Source organism: Odontesthes bonariensis, chromosome 2 (assembly GCF_027942865.1).
Source record: "Odontesthes bonariensis isolate fOdoBon6 chromosome 2, fOdoBon6.hap1, whole genome shotgun sequence".
NCBI lineage: Eukaryota > Metazoa > Chordata > Actinopteri > Atheriniformes > Atherinopsidae > Odontesthes > Odontesthes bonariensis.
This window is the reverse complement of record NC_134507.1, coordinates 44,083,269-44,104,899: the sequence shown is the minus strand read 5'-3', so window position 1 is coordinate 44,104,899 and position 21,631 is coordinate 44,083,269. Positions and strand designations below refer to the sequence as shown.

Below are 21,631 nucleotides of genomic sequence, written 5' to 3'. Positions count from 1 at the left end.
GCTGAAGACCATGGTCTCAGATTTGGAGGTGCTGATGGTCATCCCAGCCGCTTCACACTCGGCTGCGAACCGCTCCAGTGAGAGCTGAAGGTCACGGCCTGACGACGCCAACAGAACCAAATCGTCCGCAAAAAGCAGAGACCCGATTCTGAGGTCGCCAAACCGGACCCCCTCAACGCCCTGGCTGCGCCTAGAAATTCTGTCCATAAAAATTATGAACAGAATCGGTGACAAAGGGCAGCCCTGACGGAGTCCAACCCTCACAGGAAACATGTCCGACTTACTGCCGGCAATGCGGACCAAACTCTGACACCGGTCATACAGAGACCGAACAGCCCATATCAAGGAGTCCGGCACTCCATACTCCCGGAGCACCCCCCACAAGAGTCCCCGAGGGACACGGTCGAACGCCTTCTCCAAGTCCACAAAACACATGTAGACCGGTTGGGCGAACTCCCATGCTCCCTCCAGGATCCTGCTGAGGGTATAGAGCTGGTCCACTGTTCCACGGCCAGGACGAAAACCACACTGCACCTCCTGAATCCGAGATTCGACTATCCGGCGGATCCTCCTCTCCAGTACCCCCGAAAAGACCTTACCAGGGAGGCTGAGGAGTGTGATCCCCCTATAGTTGGAACACACCCTCCGGTCCCCCTTTTTAAAGAGGGGGACCACCACCCCGATCTGCCAGTCCAGAGGCACTGCCCCCGATGTCCACGCGATGCTGCAGAGGCGTGTCAACCAAGACAGCCCCACAACATCCAGAGCCTTGAGGAACTCAGGACAGACCTCATCCACCCCCGGGGCCTTGCCACCGAGGAGTTTTTTGACCACCTCGGCAACCTCAGCCCCAGAAATGGGAGGTCCCACGTCCGAGCTCCCCAACTCTGCTTCCTCATCGGAAGGCGTGTCGGTAGGATTGAGGAGGCCCTCGAAGTACTCCCCCCACCGACTCACGACGTCCCTAGTTGAAGTCAGCAGAGCCCCGCCCTCACCATACACGGTGTTGACGATGCACCGCTTCCCCCCCCTGAGCCGCCGGATGGTGGACCAGAATCTCCTCGAGGCCGTCCGGAAATCGTTCTCCATGGCCTCCCCGAACTCCTCCCAAGCCCGAGTTTTTGCCTCAGCAACCGCCGAGGCTGCGTTCCGCTTGGCCTGTCGGTACCCATCAGCTGCTTCCAGAGTCCCACTGGCCAAAAAGGCCCGATAGGACTCCTTCTTCAGCTTGACGGCCTCCCTCACCACTGGGGTCCACCAGCGGGTTCGGGGATTGCCGCCACGACAGGCACCGACCACCTTGTGGCCACAGCTCCGGTCGGCCGCCTCAACAATGGAGGCACGGAACATGGCCCATTCGGGCTCAATGTCCCCCACCTCCCCCGGGACATGGTTGAAGCTCTGCCGGAGGTGGGAGTTGAAACTCCTCCTTACAGGGGATTCCGCCAGCCGTTCCCAGCAGACCCTCACAATACGTTTGGGCCTGCCAGGTCTGACCGGCTTCCTCCCCCACCAGCGGAGCCAACTCACCACCAGGTGGTGATCAGTTGACAGCTCCGCCCCTCTCTTCACCCGAGTGTCCAGGACATACGGCCGCAAGTCCGATGATACGACTACAAAGTCGATCATCGAGCTGCGGCCTAGGGTGTCCTGGTGCCAAGTGCACATATGGACACCCTTATGCCTGAACATGGTGTTCGTTATGGACAATCCGTGACGAGCACAGAAGTCCAACAACAAAACACCACTCTGATTCAGATCGGGGGGGCCGTTCCTCCCAATCACGCCCCTCCAGGTCTCACTGTCATTGCCCACGTGAGCATTGAAGTCCCCCAGCAGGACGAGGGAGTCTCCCGGAGGAGCACTCTCTAGTGCCTCCTCCAGGGACTCCAAAAAGGGTGGGTACTCTGAACTGCCGTTCGGTGCATAAGCACAAACAACACTCAGGACCCGTCCCCCCACCCTAAGGCGGAGGGAGGCTACCCTCTCGTCTACCGGGGTAAACCCCAATGTACAGGCGCACAGCTGGGGGGCGATAAGTATGCCCACACCTGCTTTACGCCTCTCACCGCGGGCAACTCCAGAGTGGAAGAGAGTCCAACCCCTCTCGAGGAGGCTGGTTCCGGAGCCCAAGCCATGCGTCGAGGTGAGTCCGACTATATCTAGCCGGAACCGCTCAGCCTCGCGCACCAGCTCAGGCTCCTTCCCCAGCAGAGAGGTGACGTTCCACGTCCCAAGAGCCAGCTTCAGTAGCCGAGGATCAGACCGCCAAGGTCCCTGCCTTCGGCTGCCGCCCAGCTCACATTGCACCCGACCCCCATGGCCCCTCCCACGGGTGGTGAGCCCGTAGGAAGGGGGACCCGTGTCGTTTCTTCGGGCTGTGCCCGACCGAGCCCCACGGGCACAGACCCGGCCACCAGGCGCTCGCCGGCGGGCCCCACCCCTGGGCCTGGCTCCAGGGGGAGGCCCCGGTGACCCGCGTCCGGGCAAGGGAACACGGTGGTACTGTAGGACCACCAGGAACAAAACTATTCTTAAAACATTTATGCAAAGTGGTGGGGCGCAGAGTGGTGGGGCGCAGAGTGGTGGGGCGCAGAGTGGTGGGGCACAGTGTGGTGGGGCGCAGAGTGGTGGGGCGCAGAGTGGTGGGGCGCAGTGTGGTGGGGCGCAGAGTGGTGGGGCGCAGAGTGGTGGGGCGCAGAGTGGTGGGGCTCAGAGTGGTGGGGCGCAGAGTGGTGGGGCGCAGAGTGGTGGGGCACAGTGTGGTGGGGCGCAGAGTGGTGGGGCCCAGAGTGGTGGGGCGCAGAGTGGTGGGGCGCAGAGTGGTGGGGCGCAGAGTGGTGGGGCACAGAGTGGTGGGGCACAGAGTGGTGGGGCACAGAGTGGTGGGGCGCAGAGTGGTGGGGCACAGAGTGGTGGGGCGCAGAGTGGTGGGGCGCAGAGTGGTGGGGCACAGTGTGGTGGGGCACAGAGTGGTGGGGCCCAGAGTGGTGGGGCGCAGAGTGGTGGGGCACAGAGTGGTGGGGCACAGAGTGGTGGGGCACAGAGTGGTGGGGCACAGTGTAAGACGCCACTGCCATCGGCCACTTTTCTGCTTCCCCAGGTTAGCGCCCCAGGTTATGTTAGTGCCCCAGGTTATGTTAGTGCCCCAGGTTAGCCCCCCAGGTTAGGTTAGTGCCCCAGGTTAGGTTAGCGCCCCAGGTTAGGTTAGCGCCCCAGGTTAGGTTAGTTCCCCAGGTTAGGGCCCCAGGTTAGGTTAGTGCCCCAGGTTAGATCCCCAGGTTAGACCCCAGGTTAGACCCCAGGTTAGGTTAGTGCCCCAGGTTAGTTCCCCAGGTTAGACCCCAGGTTAGCGCCCCAGGTTAGGTTAGTGCCGCAGGTTAGACCCCAGGTTAGCGCCCCAGGTTAGGTTAGTGCCCCAGGTTAGACCCCAGGTTAGGGCCCCAGGTTAGAGCCCAGGTTAGGTTAGTGCCCCAGGTTAGGTTAGGGCCCCAGGTTAGAGCCCCAGGTTAGACCCCAGGTTAGGTTAGTGCCCCAGGTTAGTTCCCCATGTTAGACCCCAGGTTAGCACCCCAGGTTAGATTAGTTCCCCAGGTTAGCGCCCCAGGTTAGATTAGTTCCCCAGGTTAGCGCCCCAGGTTAGGTTAGTGCCGCAGGTTAGACCCCAGGTTAGCGCCCCAGGTTAGGTTAGTGCCCCAGGTTAGAGCCCAGGTTAGGTTAGTGCCCCAGGTTAGGTTAGGGCCCCAGGTTAGAGCCCCAGGTTAGGTTAGTGCCCCAGGTTAGACCCCAGGTTAGGTTAGTGCCCCAGGTTAGTTCCCCATGTTAGACCCCAGGTTAGCGCCCCAGGTTAGATTAGTTCCCCAGGTTAGCGCCCCAGGTTAGATTAGTTCCCCAGGTTAGACCCCAGGTTAGTTTAGTTCCCCAGGTTAGGGCCCCAGGTTAGAGCCCAGGTTAGGTTAGTGCCCCAGGTTAGACCCCAGGTTAGGTTAGTGCCCCAGGTTAGTTCCCCAGGTTAGACCCCAGGTTAGACCCCAAGTTAGACCCCAGGTTAGGTTAGGGCCCCAGGTTAGGTTAGTGCCCCAGGTTAGTTCCCCAGGTTAGACCCCAGGTTAGGTTAGTGCCCCAGGTTAGTTCCCCAGGTTAGACCCCAGGTTAGGTTAGTGCCCCAGGTTAGTGCCCCAGGTTAGTTCCCCAGGTTAGACCCCAGGTCTAACCTGAAAATCTGATCAATCGATCAGATTTTCTTCAACTGTGCCCTTTGTGAGCACTTTCAGCAGCCGACATGTTTCAGTATAGATACCTGGACCTGACAACAATTATGCAGCCACATCCACAACTAACTGCCATGCACTGTGTGCTCCGACTCTTTTTTGTTAGAACCAGCATTAACACTAACATTCAGAGTTAGAGTTTGAGTGGCTCTTCTCCTTAGTCAGGCAGTATGAGCCTGCCAGGGAGCATCCCACAAAAGCCCCAGAGAGGGAGGTGAGAGGGGGAAATAAGAGATCCCACTGAAATGAGATAATCACCTTTGAACACCTGACCAATCACATGGCTCTTGAACCATCAGTTTTGCAGTGTTCAGATAATTACATTACTTACATTAGTAAAAGGCAACCTTCACAAACTGTGCACCATCAACCTCTGACACCAAACATTGCCTCACATTCTCACATGAAGAAAGATTTCTCATCCGCTTGCACATACCTCCAAGTCAATAACAAGAACCTTTAACTGTACCCTTGGCTTTAGTAAGTATTTATGGGGGGACTTGTGGTAAGGTTGGTGTGTGAGTGAGATTTTCATCTCGCTGTTGATCTAATGAAACCCATGAGGTCCCATAATAGCACAGAAAGGAGATGGGGAGTACAAGGAGGAGGAAGGCTCTGGAGTTATGGGGGAGTTAATCCCTGAGGGTGGCCACACGTAGAATGAAATTTCAGACAGTCTTCAGGTGTGCCAATTCAATGGCAGCAATTATGGGAAAACAAGGGCTATAGAGTAATACACTGACTGAAAAGAAAGCTCATAAGAATCAGAATTCGTTTTATTGCCATTGTTAGTGAACAGTGTTCACTAACTAGGAATTTGCTGCGGCGTAAGGTTCAAACATGTAACATAGGATAAAAAATAAAGAATAAAAATATATGAATATAAAATGTACAAGGTGTGTACAACAATACACAGTATCCAATATACAGAGCAACAACAGTGCAGCTTCATTTTAATGATGGTAAAGTGACTGGGGCAGGTTATGAGGTGATTATGAAGTGTTCATAAGTCCGACTGCAAGGGGGAAAAAACTGTTTTTGTGACGGGAGGTTCTGGTCCGAATGGACCGAAGCCTCATGCAAATAGTCCATGTGCAGCGTGAGAAGGGTCAGCTGTGATCCGACCTGCTCGCCCCATAGTCCTGGGGAGGTGCAGCTGATCACCGGAGCGAGACCCAGACTGCAGCGAGCGCGCAGCGAGCTCATAACTCGCTGCAGTCTGGGTCTGTCCCTGTCGGAACTGACCATGAGCTGCTCGGAACGGAGCTTTGTGAAACTGTAGTCCGTGAAATGCGCAGAGCAAAGGAAAAGTCGGCGGTTGGGGATGCTGTTAAAAATAAATAAAAGCCATTGATCGCAAACATTGCTTTCCGGGGGAAGAATATGTAACGATCGTAGTCCGCTTTCACAGCCTTGGAAGGCTCACCTGTTCCTGTTTATTGCCGAAGGGGCGTGTCTGAAACGGAGTGGCTGTGGACTTGGGTGCGGGGGGGGGGGCGATTTCTGAAAAAGTGACGTCACTTTTTCACAAAAACGGATAGGGGGATATATATTAAAAAGGGGAGTACTTGAAACAGAGGTTCTGACGCTTGCTGGCACTTCGTGTGTACTCCCCACAGCGAGGAGACTCAGAACTAACACCAAAAACGTGAAAAAGACGATTTTTATTCTCTATCCCCTTTAAATACAGACATTCAAAATACACATTTTGGAGATCATAATACCGTGAAACCGTGATATTTTTGCCTAAGGTTATCATACCGTCAGAATCTCATAACGGCCCATGCCTAGTCCCACCACAGCATCTCAGTCAGGCTGAGGTCTGGACTGACTGGACCGTTGCAACACCTTGATTCTTCTCTTTTTCACACATTCTGCTGTAGATCTGCTGCTGTGTTTGGGATCATTGGGCCTCATGCAAGAACATTTTCGTATTTTTATTCTAAATTTCTCTCACTTTTTTCGTACGAAGGTCTCGTACGAACACGCCACGTCAGATTCAACAAGCGCTCTTAACTTCGGAAAAAGTGTGTAAACGACCTGCGTAAATGATGAATCCCACCTGTGCGTATCTATGTGCACTTGCACGAGGATAGTAGATTTGCATACCCCACGCCCCAAATTATACCATATAAGGCAGTGCTTCCTCTCTCCTGTGCCAGGAAGTGTTGAGTCATGAGAATTGACATCAAGGCACAAAAAGAAGAACTTTAGGGGCTCTGAGATTAAAGTTCTGCTTTCAGAGATCCAAAAAGGAAAATCTGTCATTTTTAGCAGTGTCAGCAGTGGAATTACGGGACCCACTAAAGCGAAGAAATGGGAAGCAATTAGGAGTGCTGTTAATACCATGTCACCGAAATAAAAAAATAAATGGTTTGATATGAAAATGGCTTAAAAAAAAAACGTCTCGCCATGGCCAGGCGCTCGATGACTGCGACTAAAGCCGTGCAATCAGTTGTTGCCTCATCATGATGGCACTTTGATGGGGTGGTCCATGAGGGGGGTCTTGTGGCACCACAGCTTCTTGTCTGCCTGGGCTGCTTCAGATGGAGACCCTAGACAGCGGTAAATGGGAATCTGATGTACCATAGGTGATAAACTGATGAGAGCTTTGATGACCAAGGGGAGCGCACGATTCACAGAGGACTGTCTGGGACACCCCCGATCTGTCTCCAATCTCGCTCTGAAAGGTTCCAGTGGCCAAAAATCCAAGGGTGGACCTGGACGTGTGGTGGAATTGGGTTTGATCGGCGTGTTTTTCTCTGGAGTTGTGCCTCTAGCAAGCTGCATATTAGCAGCAGCACAGTCCTTGGCAATCTTAATCGCGATTTCAGCCATTCGTCTGTCTCCACACGGTCTGTTCCAAGAGCCTGACGCACTAAGGTATCCAAAAGCAAGACAGCCGCTGCGCTTCCCGTTACAGATTCAAATGAACCTTCAATTAGTGCACAATTTAACCCAATTTAAGTCAAACAAAATAATGTCAGCATAATTATGGGGTATAATGTATATTTATTTATGTTTTCTTCAAAGTAATTAAATATACAAGCCATTAGTCAAGCAAACTTGATTGGAATAACAGCGGACTATTTTACGAAACTCCTACGACAGCTCTGGATCACTCGTAAATTCTGTTCGTACCTGAAAGAAAACGTAAAATACGAAAAGATTGGTGAATGCGCAAATTCTCTTAAATCACTCGTACGGACGATTTAAGAACAAATCTGTGCGTACGAACGGTTCTTGCATGAGGCCCATTGTCCTGTTGATGAGCCACTTTCAGCCCAGCTTTAGCTGGCAGACGGCAGACGGCCTCACATCTGACTCTAGAACACTTTGGTGTCCAGAGGAGTTCATGGTGGACTCAATGACTGCGAGGTGCCCAGGTCCTGTGGCTGCAGAACCAGCCCAGATCATCAGCCCTCCACCACCGTGCTTGACAGCTGGTGTGAGGTGTTTGTGCTGATATGCTGTGCACTTTGGTCTGGTCTGTCCAAAGGACATTGTTCCAGAAGTCTTGTGGTTTGTTCAGATGCAGCTTTGCAAACCTAAGCTGTGCTGCCATGTTCTTTTTAGAGAGAAGAGGCTTTCTCCTGCAGCCCTTCCACACAAGCCAAACTTGTTCAGTCTTTTTCTAACTGTGCTGTCATGACCTTTAACCTTTAACATGCTAACTGAGGCCTGCAGAGTCTGAGATGTAGCTCTTGGGTTTTTGACCTTGGGGTGACCTTGCTGGGACGTCCACTCCTGAGAAGATTGACAGCTGTCCTGAATGTTTTCCACTTTTGATCAATTTTTTTTCACTGTAGAATGATGGGAATAGTTTGGAAATGGCCTTCTAACCCTTCCCAGAGTGATGGGCAGCCAGCAACAATTGCTTCTCTAAGATTATAACTGAAGTCTTGCCTCCTTGGAATTGTGTTAGCACACACCTGAATGCAAAGGCATCAAAATGATTAATTGGCTTCAAGCTTTTTCAATATTTAAGTCACTTGAATGGTGAATTTGGAAGAGGAGGCTCCTGTTAAAAAAAAACAATTATTAGAGCAGAGCGACAGTCTGGAAATGATGTAAGTGGCAGCAAGCTGACACATAGACCTTGTGGTCTGATTTTCAACCATTTGACAAAAGAAACAAAAAAGTATGTCAACAAGAGCAGCTTTACTGGAAATTCGACTTACGGTTTAACAAATGATTGGAACTTTGGAGCATGTACAGAGCACCTAGATGGAGCTGGGCATATATATATACGCAGTGATTTGAACCCCAACCACATTATCTGTTATTCCAGATGGATGTTTACATGCATTTTAAAAGTCTAGCTTTGGTAGAAGTAACATCAATTCAGTTTTGTCACGCATCATCTTAATGTGTTCATTGTAATATTTTGTTTATCAGAAGCTCCGTTTACCCATTTCTACAACCTAGTAAAGAACAATATTTTTTTGTTATCATGGATAACTTATATAGAAAACTTAAAACTTTCCACAAAAACTTTTTACATCTCACTAGATCATGGAATAAAACCCATTTTGGAGGTTAATGCTTCAGCTTTCACTATCAATCAGACTTTACCATTATGTTTATCAATATTTATTTTTTCAATTTTGCAGATGTTTCAGGCTTAACAGGTACAAGCTCACAAATGTTGCATCAGGCTTGAACGGGTTACTTTGGTTTAGCTAACATTTAGAGACACATGCTCTCTGCATAATTGAGATAATGCTCTATTGGAGTGTTATAAGGTCAAGTTTTTGGTGGCTTTAAATTTCGTTGTACCATGTATAATGACAATAAAGGCATTCTGAAGTCAAGAGTCAGGAGTTTTTTTCCTCACTTGCAGTTCTATTTAGTACAACATACAGTGAAAAGCTTTTTTTCCAGTAATACTCCCCAGCTGTGCTACACAGGATAGACAAGACTGTATTCAAAATAGAAAAAAAAGAACATTTTTTTTGTTTAGTTTGGTGACCAATCAGCACATCATGGAGGTCCAGTAACGCCTTATTGTTGTCTGCAAACCGCAGAGGTCACTGAGGTGAACTCTTGTGGGAGGTAGAATGGGCAGCAGAGAATGGTGACCAGCTCCAGATGAGGTGAGCACGACCAGGAGAGGACTGTGATATTCCTAGGTTTACGCCATCTGTTGTGACCATGAAGCAAACCCCACCAGCTCGCCATTTTCCAGATTCTGCAGTTCTGTCCGAGCGGAATACAGAGAATGATTCCAGCGGAGTTACCGTGTGAGCCAGCACGGAGCTGGTCAGTTAAGTTTCGGTACTTAACTCATACTTTCTATCACTCAACCTTTAATATAGAATAGGAAGACCTAAAATAACATGTCTGTAAATGAATGAAAAGAAAACAAAGCTAATGTGGAAATCAAGAAGGAGCTGAACAAGTGTAGGTCCTTTACCATTTTACAATTAACTATTCATGTCTATTCATTCACTATTCATGTCTACTTTGGGGTCAGTGCTTTTAATAGAATAGTTCCTTCAACAACATTTTTGCCAAATATTAACAGTGTTGGAAATGAGGATATCTGGATAAGAACAACTTAATAATGGAGTCTTAACATTGACATCAACTATCAAAGATCATTCTTCTTCTCCTAGTTACTAAACATTTTCCAAAGATAGGTGACGACCGATAGTGATAGGCCATAGCTGGCTAGCATTCCCAGAGTGGGTGGCATGCTTGTGAGAAAGATTAAATCTTAATTTCACTTTATGAGGCAGGACCGTGAGAACAGTGCCAAAGCAAGAAATTTTCACAAGAAAATGTTTGTTCAAAAGTACAAATCACTGGCAAGCAATAACTGAGAGATCTGCACTGAGAAATAAGGCTGGGCGATAAAACCATCCCAAAATTATTTTGCCATTAAATTTACGTCAAAGCACGCAACATTTTCAGTCCATCTATCAACAGAGCCGGCTGTATGAACACTCCAGGACACTAGTTGGCAGTAATACACTTCTAAGCTGGTTGCTCACCGATAAGAAAAGTCAAAAGGAAAAACAGAAAATACAAAGATCTGCCAGCGGACTGAGGAAAGAAATGAACTCACATGAACTCACATTATCTTCCCAAACAATGCAGGTTCCACTATGTCAGTGATACCGAAGTGGTTTGGATTCAGTAAAAATAATAAAGAACATATTAAAACAACGTGCAAACTTTGTCCTCGGTTGGTGAAGGGCAAACACGTCTCATCACCTGATGAGGCATCACCCAAGCACCTGCACAGAAAGCAGGGAAACGCAGGCCGAGGGAACAGCACGCATCATTTCATCATTTGTGGCTGACGCTGCTCACCGCCCTGATAGGGAGAGCATCTCTGATGTGTGGGAGCATGCAACCGCTCATTGGAGGGGAATTCATTACGCTTCCTTTTCTAATGTAGACCGGAAAATGAACTTTTGAAGGTTGTTGTTCCATCTCTGAGGTTTTATAATATTATTCGATGCTCGTTGCAAAATATATGCTTTTATTTTCCGAGTAAGTTGCTGAACTGTATTCATTTCAGTGAACTGAAAACACGCACAGACACTTTCCACAGTTCTTCTGATGATCTAAGGGTGTTCTGATGCTGGCCTCTGATGCAGGGACCAACCTCAGCTGGAAGAGGTTCAGACGCTTTGGTTTGAGGCCACTTAAATACACAAAGACAGAGCTGGACACAGTATTTCATATCTTTAGTTAACACACTTTTAAACGCTCGTACAAAAGTCCACCTCCTTAAACAGTCTATGATGGCATCTATGATGCACAGCAACAGCACGTGTGTGTCCCCTTTCTATAAGACGCTGTGTGTTCAGGCATGAAGGCTTTTCTTTACAGCTGTGTCACATCCTGTGGATATGGAGAGGTGTGCTCTGTCCTAGTGCTGGGCGGTATACCGGTTCACACCGAATACCGGTTTCTAATTTCGTTATGATATGAATTTTTAATATACCGCCATACCGGTGTATTTGATTACACAACGGGGGGAACGCTAAGTTGCGCAACATTATTTGAGACAGGACCCTTTTCAGTGTTGCGCTTCTAAACACGCATGTTTACTGTCTATGGGTGCGAGGTGGTAATAAGCACTTGCGTTACGAGAAGGTGAAGGTGGATAGCAGTGTTTCCCACACATAGACTAATTCGTGGCGGTGCACCACAGATTCAACACCGGCCGCCACATATTGCGTTTCGTTATTATTATTATTTTTAACGCTATTTAAAAAATACTCGTATTCGTTAAGCTGCATTTCATTTCCCTGCTCTCCCTCCGTCTCTCAGTCATCACGCGTCTCTCTCACATAGCCTCACACACACACAGCCCCTCCCCTCCATGCACACCGCGTGTGTCTCCATCAGCGAGATCATCCCTGGAAGCTTGCTAGCTTCAGCGTCGCGTTTGATTAGGTCAACGGAAAGAAGACGGCTGGCGAAATACACGAAAGGTTGGTATCACGTGCAACTTTATAAAATCACACATTAAAAAGTCCTATAAAAATATTTTATATTTTTAATACAATGTTGTCCCGACCCGACCCATAGCAAACAAGCGATTACGCCTTCTTTATAAAGTTAACTAGCCGCAAGTTTGCCATAAAAAAAAAAAAAAAAAGTAGTTGGGTTGTCGAGGTCTAAACCAATGTTCGAATTACGGGGGGTACCGGGGGGGTCTGACCCCCCCGATTGAGACTTGATACCTCCCAAATGGGACTAAATTACACTTTTGGGGGGGTACTGAAAAAATTTATTTATTATTAAAATCAGGTGTTGAAAATGTCTTGTTACTTGTTAATGTGTACTATGAATAACCAAATAAAATGCGTTTTGGAACACCCCTTCAATGGACTGTACCACCAGCGGGCGTTTCGCATCTTCGCAGGCAGCTCGCGCATAGTCCAAAACATCGGCAGCACTGAGATGCAGGGTTTTGATGCCCGTTAGAATGATGTTTGAGATGCGAGGGCGTGGATTTAAGGTGTCAAGGTGGAGGTTTCCCGTGATTTGTTAAATGAAACTAACAAATCAGACTAATATTATTTCAACTTTAAAGCACTGAACTTACAAACACTCAAGACAGGTGACCGCCCTTCCCTTTCTCCCATGAGAAAAAAGTTAGCCAAGGACTACATCAGAGGAATTCCATCGAGTCAACATGCACAAGTAGTCTCAGTTCAAAGACAGAGGCGGACTGCTCTAATCCAGAATACACCAACCAACATACTTGATGTCAGAAAATAAAGTACAAGGCTTATCATGTGTTTAAAGCACAATTGGAATAATATCATTTAACTAAGTTAGAAGAAGGCAAATGGATAGTGTGACTCCACCAAGCAAGAAGCAAGGATAGCTGTGTCTAGCAAGAAAGCAAAAAGGATAGCATGCCCACAAAGAGGTAGGAAAAATGGGATTCCTTACCATATGTCCGCCGTGACAAATATAGGATTAATCATAATTTTGACTGTGTTTGAAGCCATTTCATGTAGCAGCTAGCAGTATACCATGACTACTAGCACCACGGGGCTGTCTGATAGCACTTTTCAATCTCAAGAAAAGCGCACACTGTTTACAGCGGACATTACAAGCTATGTTGAATTTGGCAGTTGTAGTCTGATAATTTACAGCTTGATTCTGTATACGTCATTGGGTTCACTTTGCTGATTGACATTTCTTGATTGCGTCTCATGGGCACTACATAATGTAGGCTAGTTGCTAGTTTGCTAGTGGGCTTTTGGTAAGCCATACAGCTGTTTGAAGTTGGGTCGTTGCTAGGTTTAATATTTATGTATTATTCTGCATGTGTTGGTTCTGCTGCTGTGCTTGTTGCTAACTGGAAAGTTAGCAACGTCCTGCTGCAGCAACGTGTGTGAGACAAACTTTGGCTAGGTGGTTGAACTTGACAGTGCTGCGTGCAGATTTGAGCTGAATTCACCTGCGCAGCGCGGATTTTGCAGGGTTGCCAGATGATTTCCAAACATGCTCAAACCCCGCCTGGAGGCACTAAATCTAGACTAAACCAGTCTAAACTGAATTCTATTTATTTCTATGGCCATAGAGCCATATACAGATACAGAAAAACTCGCCCAATAGGCCTACCCATTTTTACCCGCAGACAGTCATCCAAAACAGTCCAATCTGGCAACACGGAGTTTACGGAGACGAGTGCTTTGATGTGATCTTCCTGCGAACGTGGTCACTTGATTCATATGAGGCTCTAGCAGGGAGTTTGCAAATGATAACGTATTGTTGTGTTTGCATATCATGATATTATCATGATTTTTTTTTTTGGCGGGGGGGTGGGGTGGTGTGTGACGTCATCAATTGATCCGCAAAAAGTCCGACCCCCCCGAAGCCCGGTGGATAATTCGAACACTGGTCTAAACACTAGCAGCTGTGAATCAAATAAAGTAGTTTTTTTTTAAACTCTTACACTGAATGTTTGCTGCCTCAATCCAGATGAGTATTGAAAAATATTTTCCGCGATTGAAAACGAGACGTGTTGAGGATGAGGAGCAGCCTGAACCGGAGGTATCAGTCTGAAACAGAGCTGAACGGTCCGACCAGTGTAATTAGCTATGTTATTAATTTGTTTACAATGAAGATGTGAATATTAATAAAATATAGTTCTGTGTGACCAATTATTAACGAAGGAATTATTTTGAAGAATTTTTATTTTTAATTCTGTTCTCAATCTGTAGAAAATGCTGTGAACACCTAATTATGCATGAAAAAAAAAATACCGTGACATACCGTGAAACCGTGAAAAAATACCGTGATATGAATTTTTGGTCATACCGCCCAGCCCTACTCTGTCCTCACAGCTTAACCAGGCTTTATAAAACATCTTGTTTTATTTGACATGCGTGTTCATCTCTCCAGTAAATGGGGAAGTTTCCTCTTTGTGACAGGCAGCTGTGTGGGCAGGCGGGCGTCAGGCAAGACTCCGACACCAGGGGCGATTTTAGGATCTGGTCTTTAGGGGTGCCCAGCCCCCAGTGCTCAGAGGCACATTATTTCTCACTAATTGAGGCGAACTAGTACATTTAGAAATTTTGGAGCCGTATTAGTTTTGCTTTGTGTAGTGTTTTCCCCTACAACATTCAATTTTGACCTCTTCATTTCAAAAGACTGTGGCTCGACAGGGATAACAGAGAGCCTGAGACAAATATTGAAGATAACTCAACATTTATTTTGGGAGTAAAGAGTTAAAACAAAAACAAATGCTAGAAAATAAATAATATGGTCACTAAAATAATGCATCCTTGAGCAAAAAAAATGTGTTTTTGCATAATATAATATTTTAAAAATGTGCTGAGCCAGGGGGTGCCGAGCTATCTCACGGTGGTGCCTTGGCACCACTAAAAATACCCTAGCCTCGCTGTCCGACAGCTAAGCCTGCTTGCCATCACATAACGATGCAACACAACCTAAAAGCGACACGAGACGGCTGCCATACAGCTTACTAACTGCCAAAGTCTTCTGTGATCAAACTCATTGCAAAGAAAACAGATAAGATTGAGCGAACTAAAGCTAGCATTAGCTCCATTTCTTGTAAAAATCTGATTTCTATTCTCAGAAATCCATTTAGAAGATGTATGCCGAATAGCGAAGCCGCTCACAACATTTCAAACCACTTATTCTACTTCTTCATTCACTACTTCCCACCATCCTCAAATCAAATATTACCCAAACGTTCCATGGACCCTGGCGGGATGCTCGCATGTGAAGTGCCGACGGGAAACGACTGCTCTGCGGCGACTCAATTCCAGCAAACTGACTGTGTGGTCCGCTCACAGCTTTCATCACCACATTGGCAGGTCTGACATTAGCGAAAATACATCCCGGTATCTCACCTGCAGCACTGCTGATGTTCTGTTTCCATTCCGTTTTGTCGCTGGCTGTTAGGAAGCCTCTCAGTACCGGGATCTCCACGCGGAGCGACATGCCTGAGCACCGCTGGCTCGTGACAAACTGAAGGAGGATCTGCCGCGTGCCGTTGGAAAGGTGTGAGTCAAAGCCAGCTCTATTAATAAGCCGAGTGAGGGATTTTCAAACCGACATTTAGTGTTTATGTCCACCCATGTGGTTAAAGTTGTGTCAGTGAGCAGCCATGACAGTTGCGCGTTGCATTGTGGGTAACGCTTTAGAGGCGTTCCAGATGTTTTCGGTCTGTGGCGATCAAGAGAACGTGGCTATGGAAGTTTTTCTGTGCCATCAGAGTTTGAATACGAATTTCTAATATTGAATTTTTACAGCATCAAAATCAGACTCTGAATTTGAAAAACCAACAGTGTAAAAATTTTTTTTTTCTAAAAACAAAAATCAGAGTAAAAAAATTCAACATAAAAAAAATTCAATGGAAAAAAATTCAGTGGAAAAAGAACCAGACTCAACATCCGGGTAAACAGGGAGAAGCAATCGATCCCTGTCTCAATTCATCCAACGGCAGCCAATCAAGCTAATATCAGCTCAATAGATATTAGTAATATCTATTACTCAATTTTACTAACACAAATGGCAAATAAAGTAAACTCACTCACCGAAGCACCATCACCCGCGTTGGTGGACATGGCTGATCTGTCCAATGGAGCGTAACTTGATTGGAATTTTTTGAAGTTGAATTTTTTTCCATCCATCCATCCATCCATCCATTATCTTCCGCTGGTCCGGGGATCGGGTCGCGGGGGCAGCAGCTTGAGCAAAGAGACACAGACGTCCCTGTCCCCGGCCACTTCCTCCAGCTTTTCTGGGAGGACCCCGAGGCGTTCCCAGGCCAGCCGAGAAACATAGTCTCTCCAACGTGTCCTGGGTCTTCCCCGGGGCCTCCTCCCAGTGGTACGGGCCCGGAACACCTCACCAGGGAGGCGTCCAGGAGGCATCCTAACCAGATGCCCGAGCCACCTCATCTGACTCCTCTCGATGCGGAGGAGCAGCGGTTCTACTACGAGCCCCTCCCGGATGACCGAGCTTCTCACCCTATCTCTAAGGGAGAGCCCAGACACCCTGCGGAGGAAACTCATTTCGGCCGCTTGTATTCGCGATCTCGTTCTTTCGGTCACTACCCACAGCTTGTGACCATAGGTGAGGGTAGGAACATAGATTGACCGGTAAATCGAGAGCTTGGCCTTCTGGCTCAGCTCCTTCTTCACCACGACGGGCCGGTGCAGAGCCCACATCACTGCAGACGCCGCACCGATCCGTCTGTCAATCTCCTGCTCCATTCGTCCCTCACTCGTGAACAAGACCCCGAGATACTTGAACTCCTCCACTTGGGGAAGGATCTCATTCCCGACCCGGAGAGAGCATTCCACCCTTTTCCGGCCGAAGACCATGGTCTCAGATTTGGAGGTGCTGATTCTCATCCCAGCCGCTTCACACTCGGCTGCGAACCGCTCCAGTGAGAGCTGAAGATCACGGCCCGACGACGCCAACAGAACCACATCGTCCGCAAAAAGCAGAGACCCGATTCTGAGGTCGCCAAACCGGACCCCCTCAACGCCCTGGCTGCGCCTAGAAATTCTGTCCATAAAAATTATGAACAGAATCGGTGACAAAGGGCAGCCCTGACGGAGTCCAACCCTTACAGGAAACATGTCCGACTTACTGCCGGCAATGCGGACCAAACTCTGACACCGGTCATACAGAGACCGAACAGCCCATATCAAGGAGTCCGGCACTCCATACTCCCGGAGCACCCCCCACAAGAGTCCCCGAGGGACACGGTCGAACGCCTTCTCCAAGTCCACAAAACACATGTAGACCGGTTGGGCGAACTCCCATGCTCCCTCCAGAATCCTGCGGAGGGTATAGAGCTGGTCCACTGTTCCACGGCCAGGACGAAAACCACACTGCACCTCCTGAATCCGAGATTCGACTATCCGGCGGATCATCCTCTCCAGTACCCCCAAAAAGACCTTACCAGGGAGGCTGAGGAGTGTGATCCCCCTATAGTTGGAACACACCCTCCGGTCCCCCTTTTTAAAGAGGGGGACCACCACCCCGATATGCCAGTCCAGAGGCACTGCCCCTGATGTCCACGCGATGCTGCAGAGGCGTGTCAACCAAGACAGCCCCACAACATCCAGAGCCTTGAGGAACTCAGGACGGACCTCATCCACCGAGGAGTTTCTTGAACACCTCGGCAACCTCAGCCCCAGAAATGGGACACCCCATGTACGAGTTCCCCAACTCTGCTTCCTCATCGGAAGGCGTGTCGGTAGGATTGAGGAGGCCCTCGAAGTATTCCCCCCACCGACTCACGACGTCCCCAGTTGAAGTCAGCAGAGCCCCGCCCTCACCATACACGGTGTTGACGGTGCACTGCTTTCCCCCCCTGAGCCGCCAGATGGTGGACCACAATCTCCTCGAGGCCGTCCAGAAGTCGTTCTCCATGGCCTCCCCGAACTCCTCCCAAGCCCGAGTTTTTGCCTCAGCAACCGCCGAGGCTGCGTTCCGCTTGGCCTGTCGGTACCCATCAGCTGCTTCCAGAGTCCCACTGGCCAAAAAGGCCCGATAGGACTCCTTCTTCAGCTTGACGGCTTCCCTCACCACTGGGGTCCACCAGCGGGTTCGGGGATTGCCGCCACGACAGGCACCGACCACCTTACGGCCACAGCTCCGGTCGGCCGCCTCAACAATGGAGGCACGGAACATGGCCCATTCGGGCTCAATGTCCCCCACCTCCCCCGGGACATGGTTGAAGCTCTGCCGGAGGTGGGAGTTGAAACTCCTCCTTACAGGGGATTCCGCCAGCCGTTCCCAACAGACCCTCACAATACGTTTGGGCCTGCCAGGTCTGACCGGCTTCCTCCCCCACCAGCGTAGCCAACTCACCACCAGGTGGTGATCAGTTGACAGCTCCGCCCCTCTCTTCACCCGAGTGTCCAGGACATACGGCTGCAAGTCCGACGATACAACCACAAAGTCGATCATCGAGCTGCGGCCTAGGGTGTCCTGGTGCGAAGTGCACATATGGACACCCTTATGCCTGAACATGGTGTTCGTTATGGACAGTCCGTGACGAGCACAGAAGTCCAACAACAAAACACCACTCTGATTCAGATCGGGGGGCCGATCTGAATCAGAGTGCCTCCTCCAGGGACTCCAAAAAGGGTGGGTACTCTGAACTGCTGTTCGGTGCATAAGCACAAACAACAGTCAGGACCCGTCCCTCCACCCTAAGGCGGAGGGAGGCTACCCTCTCGTCTACCGGGGTAAACCCCAATGTACAGGTGCACAGCCGGGGGGCAATAAGTATGCCCACACCAGCTCTGCGCCTCTCACCGCGGGCAACTCCAGAGTGGAAGAGAGTCCAACCCCTCTCGAGGAGGCTGGTTCCGGAGCCCAAGCCATGCATCGAGGTGAGTCCGACTATATCTAGCCGGAACCGCTCAGCCTCGCGCACCAGCTCAGGCTCCTTCCCCAGCAGAGAGGTGACGTTCCACGTCCCAAGAGCCAGCTTCAGTAGCCGAGGATCAGACCGCCAAGGTCTCTGCCTTCGGCTGCCGCCCAGCTCACGCTGCACCCGACCCCCATGGCCCCTCCTACGGGTGGTGAGCCCGTCAGAAGGGGGACCCGTGTCGTTTCTTCGGGCTGTGCCCGACCGAGCCCCACGGGCACAGACCCGGCCACCAGGCGCTCGCCGGCAGGCCCCACCCCTGGGCCTGGCTCCAGGGGGAGGCCCCGGTGACCCGCGTCCAGGCGAAGGAACACGGTGTCCAATTTTCTTCATCATCATAGGGGTTTTTATGAGCTGTTCTTTGTCTGGTCCCTCATCTAGGATCTGTTTGCCATGGGTGACCCTACCAGGGGCTTAAAGCCCCAGACAACATAGCTCCCAGACTCATTAGGGCACGCAAACCCCCCCACCACGGTAAGGTGACAGCTCATGGGGAGGTGACAGCTCATGAATTTTTTTCCACTGAATTTTTGGAAGTTGAATTTTTTTCCTGCAATTCCTGCAAAAGTGATCACATTTTATTCAAAATTTTAAGGGAATCCATCCTGAACCTGTGAATAAAGTGGTGGTGCAAAAGCCAACAACGGTGGGCCAGAGTGGTCTTAGCTCCACATTGTACCAGGCATATACAGGTGATATTTTATGTTGCTTTGAAACTACAGTAGTACTTGACTAACTCTTCCTTTTTTGACCAACCAAACAAATAAATAAATTAGAACCATGTGTATCTTTTCTTTCTTTGGGACCGTTTCATGATCCTGACATGATGGCATCTCACTGCTCTTGTATTAGATGGCATGTCTGAGATAGCGCTGACTCAATCGAAATTTGGGCCCGTCCCCAGTGTTCGAATTACGGGGGGTACCGGGGGGGGTCTGACCCCCCCGATTGAGACTTGATACCTCCCAAATGGGACTAAATTACACTTTTGGGGGGTACTGAAAAAATTTATCTATTATTAAAATCAGGTGTTGAAAATGTCTTGTTACTTATTATTTTTCAATGTGTACTATGAATAACCAAATAAAATGCTTTTTGGAACACCCCTTCAATGGACTGTACCACCAGCGGGCGTTTCGCATCTTCGCAGGCAGCTCGCGCATAGTCCAAAACATCGGCAGCACTGAGATGCAGGGTTTTGATGCCCGTTAGAATGATGTTTGAGATGCGAGGGCGTGGATTTAAGGTGTCAAGGTGGAGGTTTCCCGTGATTTGTTAAATGAAACTAACAAATCAGACTAATATTATTTCAACTTTAAAGCACTGAACTTACAAACACTCAAGACAGGTGACCGGCCTTCCCTTTCTCCCATGAGAATGTCTGATGTAGGCTAACTTTTAGCCTACATCAGAATTCCATCGCAAGTCAACATGCACAAGTAGTCTCAGTTCAAAGACAGAGGCGGACTGCTCTAATCCAGAATACACCAACCAACATACTTGATGTCAGAAAATAAAGTACAAAGCTTATCATGTGTTTAAAGCACAATTGGAATATTATCATTTAACTAAGTTAGAAGAAGGCAAATGGATAGTGTGACTCTACCAAGCAAGAAGCAAGGATAGCTGTGTCTAGCAAGGAGGCAAAAAGGATAGCATGCCCACAAAGAGGTAGGGAAAATGGGATTCCTTACCATATGTCCGCCGTGACAAATATAGGATTAATCATAATTTAGACTGTGTTTGAAGCCATTTCATATAGCAGCTAGCAGTATACCATGACTACTAGCACCACGGGGCTGTCTGATAGAACTTTTCAATCTCAAGAAAAGCGCACACTGTTTACAGCGGACATTACAAGCTATGTTGAATTTGGCAGTTGTAGTCTGATAATTTACAGCTTGATTCTGTATGCGTCATTGGGTTCACTTTGCTGATTGACATTTCTTGATTGCGTCTCATGGGCACTACAGAATGTAGGCTAGTTGCTAGTTTGCTAGTGGGCTTTTGGTAAGCCATACAGCTGTTTGAAGTTGGGTCGTTGCTAGGTTTAATATTTATGTATTATTCTGCATGTGTTGGTTCTGCTGCTGTGCTTGTTGCTAACTGGAAAGTTAGCAACGTCCTGCTGCAGCAACGTGTGTGAGACAAACTTTGGCTAGGTGGTTGAACTTGACAGTGCTGCGTGCAGAGTTGAGCTGAATTCACCTGCGCAGCGCGGATTTTGCAGGGTTGCCAGATGATTTCCAAACATGCTCAAACCCCGCCTGGAGGCACTAAATCTAAACTAAACCAGTCTAAACTGAATTCTATTTATTTCTATGGCCATAGAGCCATATACAGATACAGAAAAACTCGCCCAATAGGCCTACCCAGGGCTCTCAAGTTTTCAAGTTTGCTTGGAGTGAGATTCGGGCGGGGCAGGGGCCGGGCCATGTGCGTAGGGGGTTTCTTTCGGGTTTTTTTTGGGGGGGGGGTCCCTTGCAGCATCCCATCGCCATAAACTAGCTACTTAAAGAACAAAGAAATTGTTTTATTTATACCAAAATCACAAATCTTCACTTTTACACTAAATTCTGCTATATTTTAAAATAAATTGTTTTAGGTATGCAAAGTCTTAACAAACAAAAAAACAGACCAATTAAATTAAGCAAAACAAACATAACCCCAAATGGGCCCCTTGAGCTGTCCCTCTCTGTGTGTGTTTGTTTATGAGTGTTGGAAGTGTTTGTGGCAGATTTTGATGCTTGATGACTGATATTGGGGGCTCCCATTTAAAGCACTGTGGCTCAATGTCAGCCATTTTCACAGTCATGATGGATGACAGAGTTCCATTCAGAGCCAACGTGTTCCTGGTCTTGGTTTTATTGAGCCCCACCATGGAAAAAACCCTCTCTGCATCAGCATTTCAGTGTGGCAGAACTAATACCAGTTTGGCAATTGTAGATAGCCTTATTGG

The 21,631-nt window shown here is 48.6% G+C and overlaps 1 protein-coding gene across 1 annotated transcript in view; it reads right to left on the bottom strand.

Annotated features, from left to right (window-relative positions):
- Nucleotides 1-15,405, bottom strand: part of ttc27 (tetratricopeptide repeat domain 27) — a 111,210-nt gene extending 95,805 nt beyond the window's left edge. The window contains exon 1 of the mRNA XM_075482108.1: nt 15,128-15,405. Within this exon, the coding sequence (XP_075338223.1) occupies nt 15,128-15,218 (91 nt within the window). The 5' untranslated portion in view covers nt 15,219-15,405. The remainder of the gene's footprint in view (nt 1-15,127) is intronic.
- Nucleotides 15,406-21,631: the final 6,226 nt, after the last annotated feature.